The 9,399-nt window shown below is 34.7% G+C and overlaps 1 protein-coding gene across 15 annotated transcripts in view; it reads left to right on the forward strand.

Annotated features, from left to right (window-relative positions):
• Window positions 1–9,062, forward strand: part of TSGA10 (testis specific 10) — a 114,834-nt gene extending 105,772 nt beyond the window's left edge. For 12 of the 15 annotated variants that reach the window (XM_044772966.2, XM_070511652.1, XM_044772967.2 and 9 more), the window contains 4 exons: window positions 2,051–2,253; window positions 4,182–4,286; window positions 4,443–4,592; window positions 8,323–9,062. In XM_044772966.2, the coding sequence (XP_044628901.1) occupies window positions 2,051–2,253; window positions 4,182–4,286; window positions 4,443–4,592; window positions 8,323–8,347 (483 nt within the window). In that variant the 3' untranslated portion in view covers window positions 8,348–9,062. Of the gene's footprint in view, window positions 1–2,050; window positions 2,254–4,181; window positions 4,287–4,442; window positions 4,597–8,322 lie in introns of those variants that run through there. The other 3 variants (XR_011503853.1, XR_011503854.1, XM_044772965.2) reach the window with 2 other exon arrangements.
• Window positions 9,063–9,399: the final 337 nt, after the last annotated feature.

Consider the following 9,399-nt stretch of genomic DNA (forward strand, 5'->3'; position numbering starts at 1 on the left):
ACCATGAAGCCCAGAAATTCCACTCCTATTTATCAAAAAGAAATGAAAACAGCTCCATGGGAAAACTTGTACACAAATGTTCTTAGCAGCATTATTTGTAATAGCCAGAAGGTGTAAACAACTCAGATGTTCCTATATCTATGCAAGGGAATATTATTTGTCAATAAAAGTAATGAATTATTGATACCTGCTAAAACATGAATGATTCCTGAAAACATTATGCTAAGTGAAGGAAGTCAGTCACAAAAGACCACACACACATTGTATGCTTCCGTTTATATGAAATGTCCATAATAAGGTAGATCATGTAGACGGTAGATTAGGGATTGCTGGGGTTGGGATCGGGGGTGCAGGGAATGACTGCTAATGGGTACTGGGTTTCATTTTGGGATGATGAAAAAGTTCTACAACTCTGTTAATATACTAAAAACCATTGTATTGTACACTTTAAATGGGTGAGTTGTATGACATGTGAATTATATTCCAAAAAAGCTATTACAAAAAAACGGCATCGCTATTTGCTCCATTTTATATTCCTGTCAGCAGAGTATATGAGATTGCATTGCCCATTTTAATGTTAATCAACACACACTAAGAAATTTGCCAATTTGATAAACTAGAACAGTGGTCCAACTGAAAGAAATTTTGCTCCCCAGTGGACATTTTGCAATGTCTGGAGACATTTTTGATTGTCATGACTCGAGTAGGGGGATGCTACTGGCCTGTAGTGAATAGGGGCCAGGTCTCCTGCTAAACATCCTATAATGCATAGGACAGCTCCCTACACCAAATAATTATCCAACCCAAAAAGTCAGTGTCAAGGTTAAGAAACCCTGGACTAGAAATAGCATCTTGTTTTAATTTATGTTTCTTTGATTAGTAGTAAGCACAAATCTATTCCGTATGTTTACTAATTAGTTGTATTTTATAAATTTTCTGTTCATATCATTAGTTTCTATTTCTCATCGACTTATATGAGTTCCTTATATTAGTAAGATATTAATTCTTTATTTACTGAGTTTATTTTCTTCTGGTTGTTTCCTTATAAATTTTGGTTAAGTTTATGTTAACCATTAGTGTCTCTTTTTTATATGGTCAGATATCTCGCCTACCTGCCTATCCCTCCCCAAGTACTTTCTTTCTTTTCTTTTTTTTTTATGAGGAAGATTGGCCCTGAGCTAACATCTGTTGCCAGTCTTCCTCTTTTTGCTTGAGGAAGGTTGTCACTGAACTAACATCTGTGTCAGTCTTCCTCTGTTTTATGTGGGATGCTGCCACCACATGCCTTGACAAGCAATGCTAAGTCCATGCCCAGGATCCGAACCTGGGAACCCCGGGCTGCCAAAGCAGAGCGCATGAACGTAACCACTATGCCACCAGGCCGGCCTCCAAATGATTTCATTTTTATTTAATTCTCTTTTCTTAGAGTTTTATCTTTTCAAATTTAACTTTTTAAATGAATATGTAATTTATTATAATGTGTATTATGAGATAAGGACTAATGTTTTTCTAAATAGTAATGTCTGGTTTTCATCTTTTAGAAGAAACATTTGACCTACAGAGTATATTCTAGGCTCAAGATAATCTTCAAAAAATGAGGCTTTCCACAGATTTATGCAAGAGAAGGAATGTGCACTTACTCCTTATCTTCCTTGACTATGGGGTACAATGACATTCCCTAAGGTAGTTAGGTGTTTGTAAGTCACCTAACTCAGGACAAAGCAAGAGTCATGGATATCACCATGTCAGGCATGCAGAAATACATAAAGAAATATCACAGCTAGAAATGGAAATTTTTTGCAGTTTGGAATTAAGAAGTCTTACTTACATTAATGAATTTTCTGCCTGATCAGAGAGTTGGGGAAAGTGATCGTGTGTGTTGGGGAGGGTGGTGTGTATGTGTCTTTGATAAGAAGGAGGACACAATTTCTAATCAAGAAATTAAAATGGGTTGTCAGTTTATAACAAAAAACTTTTATGGAGCTCTGATAATATATCAGTTAAGTGAATGAATGGGGATAAGTACAGATATCTTCCTGTTATTGTACAGATGGAGAATGAGTTAGATTCTGCTCGCTCTGAAATAGAACTCCTCAGGAGTCAGATGACAAATGAGAGAATCTCCATGCAGAATCTAGAAGCTTTGCTGATGGCCAATCGAGACAAAGAATATCAGTCTCAGATAGCGCTTCAAGAAAAGGAATCTGAAATTCAGCTTCTTAAAGAACACCTTTGTTTGGCAGAAAATAAAATGTGAGTTGGTTAACAATGTAATAACAAATTCATATTTCTTAAATTTTTGATACCTATAGGTTAGTAGAATTTTAAAGCTGGAATTTAGACAATTTAGCACCCATAATTTGCCATTAATTAAACTGAGGACCAGAAATTTTGTGACTTGCTTAAGATTTACTACTTTATTTCTGTTATATGTTTATCTAAATTTAAGTTTAACCATCTCTGTTGATTGTTTCCAACAGAGCTTTGGGTATAATAGAATGTCCGATCTAAAATATTGCCTTTAAGAAATATTATAACCAGATTAGAAAAAACATTAAGCCCTTCTGAAACCAGAAGAATTTTTCAATTTATGGGCCTGGCTGGTATTGCTACCTAGTCTTCCCGTTTGTCACGTAGTGTTTCCTTGTGCACCTGTACATATATCCTAGAAGAACTGAAGACTTCCCCCAGAGCACTGATTTTGGCTGTTTTTTTCCAGAATCCCTAGCACCATTAGCACCTTACTATAAGACCCCTGGCTGCAGGGTTGTATGGAAATGCCTGCCTGGATAGTGAATATTTTATTATTAAACTTGGTCACCTTTCACAAAAACTGGTAGGGACCCTTAGCCTCTGTTCTTATCTGTCCCATCTCTGTCACTTCTTTGTCCAACCTCTGCTCTGCCCTCCTGTCTGAGCATGGGACCTGGGGCAGGATAGGAATCATATTCTCGGGAATCAGTCTCTCATGGGAGCCCCTGACAAAGCAACGGCTGCAAAGCCAGGGCCAGCTTCCTTCAGAAACTGTTTTCAGGTTCTGGCAGCTGTGACTGAGTCGTTCTGTTCAGTCGCTGCAGCTGAGCTTTTGTGATTCTTCCAACCGCTTCTACAGGATCGCTTTCTCAAGCTAGTTGGTGGAAATCTGCCTTAGTGAAGTGTGCCAAAACTCCCTCCTTTAGGGGTGCATTTGTTTTAGACTGGCTAGGAAGTACTATCACTTAGAGCTGGTAAGCATGATGAGCTTTTGCGCTCATAGTCTCTCAACTTTTAGATTTCAGCAGTCACTAACGCAGTCCTAAAAGCAGCAAAGAGGATAGAATGTTCTGTGCAAGCAGCATTCATCTCTGTCATTATCTTCTTTATGATAGTGCCTTATCACAGGGTGTTCAAGGCTTTGTTTGAGGCCATAGCCCTAAGGAAGATCCTGTTAGATTGAAGAGATTTTATGTTTTCAACAATGTGTATATCAAATTTCATTATTAGTATATATAAAGCATTTGGTTGATTTTATATATATGTATCAAACAGACCGTATTAATTCTGGTACTAGTGATTTCCAGTGTGTTGATTATTTGCTCATCGTACTACTTTGCATATAATACCTCAAAATACTTTCATAAAAATGATTTGCAGGGGCCAGCCTGGTGGTGTAGTGGTTGGGTTCACAGGCTCCACTTTGGTGGCCCAGGGTTTGCAGTTTGGATCCCAGGCAGGGACCTACACACCGCTAATCAGGCCATGCTGTGGCGGCATCCCACATACAAAATAGAGGAAGATTGGCACAGATGTTAACTCAGTGACAATCTTCCTTAAGCAAAAAGAGGAAGATTGACAACAGATGTTAGCTCAGGGCCAATCTTCCTCACCAAAAAGGAAAAAAAAGAAAAGATTTGCAGTAAATAGATGATATAACCCCATCTAAACATAGGGAAACTAAGATAGAGAAAGTTTAACTAATTGAAAGGGACGAGGACAGCTTAGCCTTTTCAAGTAGGCTACTTTGCACATTTACTACATCCAAAATTGGCATATTTTCGATGTACTAATACATCTATCCATAAAAATCACAGTTTGGCTTAGGTCCAGCTGAGAAGTCATTGCCAGCATGGTTTGATGTATTCTGGGGGTCCTAGCCATGTTTTAAGTTTAATCAACTGTCACTCTTATGTTCTTTTACACAGGGCCATCCAGAGTAGAGACGTGGCCCAGTTCAGGAATGTCGTAACACAATTGGAAACTGATTTAGACATTACCAAAAGACAACTAGGAACGGAGCGCTTTGAAAGGTAAGTTTGTCTCTATGTAGTATTCCGCCTGGAAAGCATTGTTTCTTAGATAACAACAGATTTTGGTCATTTCATGATGGTTAGATTTTAAATTATGAATTGAACTACATAATGTCACTGGATATAAAGTTCAAAAGTCTCACTATTTTGCATTAGGGAGAGGGCTGTGCAAGAACTGCGCCGCCAGAATTACTCAAGTAATGCTTATCATTTGAGCTCTACGATGAAGCCAAATACAAAATGTCATTCACCAGAACGTGCTCACCGTCGATCTCCTGACCGGGGCCTCGATCGATCATTAGAAGAGTAAGTGTTTTAAAGATCCATTCCTTGGGGATCATATAGCAATATATACAGTGAATATTTGAGGGAGTAAGGAAACTCGGTAACTTCACAGTGCTATTTAAACATGATTACGTGGTTAGATATGTTGACATAAAAATAAAGTATTTTGATAATTAGTTTTATATAAATGTGCTAAAGTGAAAGATCTCTGTTTTATCTGTTTGCATAAATTATATTTTAAAAATCTGATTTTATTTCTACAACATAAATTTTTTTCATGTACTTTCATTAACAAAATATTCGTTAATTGTTATAGCACCATAAAATACACATACTCTAGGAAAATATCAAGTTAATTTTTCAGAAGAAAATATTTTATGTATTTTCACAAATGAAAATATCTATGTCACAAGTTTTGTAAAAACATTTTTATTTGCAAAAATAAAAATAAAATAATACAAAGAACATCTGTATACCTTTTACCCATACTCATTATTCTTAAAATTTTACCCCATTTTCTTTTTATATGTTTACAAGACAACACATGTGCTGTCTTGTGCACTCACACTCTTGCACATCCTCTCTCTTGCTAGATACAAACACACACACACACTTTTTAAAAAAATAACCAATACCTCCAGTTACAAACCATCCTCACAGGTTTCTTCCTTGCCTTCTTTTATTCTGTATTTGTATCTCTTCTACCATGAAAGCCCTGGCTCAACATCAACACATTTACACAACAGCATCAGCATCGTTACTCCTTTGCTCAATCCTAGAATGCATCTAAAATAGTTTCAAAATTTCTTCACATCTGTCACTACAATAAACAGACCAATTTTAAAAAGTTCAAAATCTGTTTGCAATTCTTCCTTCCTATCTCCATACACTACCTTGCCCAAGTCTTGAGGACGTATAGTCAAATACTGTGTTCATAAATTACTTGGATTAATTGGTTTTTTTCCTTTCACTGTAGTTATGGTATACATTTGAAATAACATTAAATTCATTTGTTTCAATATGCTTTCATTTTTTTCCCTTCATAGCTTTTTCCTTGATTTAATTTAATTTTTGGATATGTAAATTCATATGCTTTCAAAAGTCAAAACTCTGCAAAAAAGTAATACTCAGAGAAGTGTCATTCTGTCCTGTATGCCTTCCATCCCATGTCCCCGTACCCCCATCCCCTTCCTTTATGGTTTTATGGCAATGGTATCTAGATATTTTTTTTTTCTTCTTTTTCCTTTCTTATGCAAAAAGTAGCATCCTGTATATACTTTTTTGCACTTTGCTTTTCTCACTTAATATCTTCTGGAAGTCAGTCCATATTGATTCATAGAGATTCTCCTCATTCCTTTTTACAGCTGCATAGTATTCCATTGTGTGATTGTACCGTAATTATTCAACCAACCTTCTATACTTGGACATTAGATAGTTCGCAACAATTTGCAATTATAAATAAGGCTGTAATCAATAATCTTGTCCAAATGTATTTTCATATTGTTGTAGGTGTATCTTCAGGATAAATTCCTAGAAGTAGCATTTCTGACTCAAGGGGTAAATGCATGTGTATTTTGTTAGGGCCAAATTCTCCTCCACAGGGTTGTCTCATTTTGCATTCCCATTAGCTGTGTGAGAGTGCCTGTTTCCCTACAGCCTCACTAGCAGAGTGTACGTACTGTCAAGCTCTTGAATCTTTGCCAATATAGGGGGGAGAAACAGTATTTCAGTGTAGTTTTAATTTGCATTTCTCTTATTATGAGTGAAGTTGACTATCTTTTCATATGTTTAAGGGCTATTTTTATATCTGTTTTTCTGAATTATCTATTCATTTTTTTGCCCATTTTTCTAATGGGTTTTCATCTTTTTGTTAAAACAGTTTTTTATAATTTTGGGAGATTATCCTCTCATCAGTGATATATGTTGCAAATATTTCCTTCCGTTTTGTCATTTTTCTTTTGATTTTACTTATACTATTTTTTCCATGTAAAAGTTTTTATTTTTATGTAGTCAAGTTTTTAAATATTTTTCTTTAATGCGTCTGGATTTCTGTTTATGGTTAGATAAATCTTTCCATATGTCCAGAAAATAGAGGAATTCACTGATATTTTCTTTTAGTACTTATATTTTGACTTTTTACATTTAGATTTCTGATCCATTTGGAGTTGATTTTGTGTATGGTCTGAAGAATGGATCTAGTTTTATCTTTTTCTAAATCACCATCTAGTTGTCCCAAGATCATTTATTAGAGAGACTTTGTCCCAGTGATCCAAGTCTTTTTCTGGACTTTCTCCTTTATCCCATTTAGCGTATTTATGTGTCAGTCTCACACTATTTAAATTATAGAGGCTTTGTAATATTTTTAATTTTGCAGGGCTAGTCCAATGATCTGCTGGTAAACTGGTTTTCCAAAGAAGGGAACGGAGAAGCCCTGGTTTGTAGCACTTGACAATTTCTACAATGTAAATATTCCCTCTGGGGCCAGTTTCATGGCCAGTTTCAAGCTACCAGTGGTTTAACCACCAGCTCACAAAATTCCTGAATAGTTACAATCAGTTTGGAGCCAGCTCCAGCATATCTGGAAGCTGGAAGAACTCTTCTTTTTAAGTATTTACATATGTTTTCTTGTGAGTTTGTTTTTCCACTTGAACTTTAGGGTCAACTTGTCCAGCTCCGTTAAGAAAAGCCCGGTGGAATTTTTACTAGGGTCACATTAAATTTATAAATTAACTTGGGGAGAATTGACATCTTGATAATGTTGAGACATCCTAAATCAGAAGAAATGTCTTTCCAATTTCTTTCAGGAATGGCTTATAGTTTTCTCTATATAGGTTTTGAGCATTCCTTGTTAAATTTATTCTTAAATATTTTATCTTTTTCTTGCCATTATAAATGGGATTTTCCCCCATTCATTATATCTTCAAAAAAACGCTACTTTTGTGTGTTCATTTCTATCGTGTTACCTTGCTAAATTCTTTTATTATTTCATTAGGTTTTGTCATTGATTCTTTAGGGGTTTCCAGGTATACTATCATGTCATCTGCAAAATGAGATTATTTTATTTCTCCTTTTATTATTTTTATCTCTTGAATTGTGTTCTCTAGTTAATTGCATTAGCTAATATCTTCAGAATAATGATAAATTATTGGAGTAAATAAATAAATTTATTGGATAAAATAGTGGAGAAAGTGGGCATCTTTGATTTGACTCTGACCTTTAGTGGGAATGCTTCTAGGGTTTGCCCGTTAAGTAAGATGCCATCTTTAGGATTGAGGTGTACATGTTTTATGATATTAAGGAAATATCCACCCATTCCTATTTACTTAAGATTTTTTTTATTAGGAATGGGTATTTAATTTTGTCAAGGGCTTTTTCAGTATCTATGGAGATACAGTTTCTCTTTAGAACTATTAATATGTGAATTACATAAATAGATTTTCAAATATTGAACCATCTTTGAATTTCCAGTATGAACACTACTTGGTCATAATGTATTATTTTTTTAATGTTCTCTAATATTTTATTTATTTTACAGTTCATTCCCTTTTATTGTTGAGTATTATTCCACGATATGTATGTACCACAGTTTGTGAAAACTGAGTGAAAAAGATACATTGTATCTGTTTCCTTCACAGAAGCTGAGGAAAAAATGTCGAGTATTGCCAAAGTGACATTAGGATACATTTTTTGAACATGGTGAAATCGTTGAGTTAAAAATGTTAATCTGCATAATTTTTTTTCTCTCTCATAGGAATCTTTGCTATAGAGATTTCTGACGTGAAAAAGATTCTTCAAATCCTTGGGAAAGGTCAAAGTCACAAACTGATTTTTTTTTTTGCTATATGATTGCATTTATCTTTTGAATGCTTGACAATGTTAAATGTATTTATTAACTTTGTGCCTCTGAATCTCTGTTCTTATGTGCCATATCGCTGCAATCTGAGATGACTTATAGAAACAAAAATGCATATGGCTTTTTCTATCCATACAGTAATAGTGAGTGTAAAATCTGCTTACTTCACTATTGAACACTGTTATGTTAACTATCCGGAGTAAATAAAGAAGCTTATAAAAAGAGGGAAAAGTGTTTTTACAAAACTGATTTCCTTTCCTTTCTTGGTATCTCAAATAATTGGTTGGTTAATTTTTTTCTTTATGATTTGTGCTTTCATGGCTAGAGAAGTTGTGCCAAAATAGGCACAGTTTACTGACACTGGCCTGGGAACCAATATTCCATTTTGGAACCAACCTGACATAAATTCCAGGCAATAATCTGACTTCAAAGCAGCAGATAGTAGGAGTGTGTCAAGGTTTTTAAATCCATAGTATTGTATCACTAATTAACATACATTTTCTACAATTGTGTTTACCCCTACTATTTTTAGAAAGGTAGGTGATGCTATATCTGTCAAGAATGTATGATTTTTAAAAATCTGTATTTTTAATAAGTTTTCTTTAAAACATTAAAGTACTGCAATCAACTTAATTGCCATTTTATTTATTTATTTTTTTGCCTGTGACAGCTGTCTATAATGTAGAGTAACAAGTTCGGTGATGTTTCCTTATTTCCTCTAAAACCTCCTAATTCTCTTACCTTTTCTGTCCATAGGTTATGATTTAATGTTGATATTAGAGCCTGAACACTGCTGTATTTTACTGATAGCAGCTATTTGTATTCTTGCCATTTTAATAAGAAAAAAGTCCTGTCACTAATAGTATTCAGATGACATAGACAATTTCTCATTTTATATAGTCATTATCCATTATAACTACAGTAAAGCAGGATAGTTCCCTGATTTACGTCTTGTTTAATCATTGGTATGCTGAT

This window comes from Equus asinus, chromosome 6, assembly GCF_041296235.1.
Source record: "Equus asinus isolate D_3611 breed Donkey chromosome 6, EquAss-T2T_v2, whole genome shotgun sequence".
NCBI classification, from domain to species: Eukaryota; Metazoa; Chordata; class Mammalia; order Perissodactyla; family Equidae; genus Equus; species Equus asinus.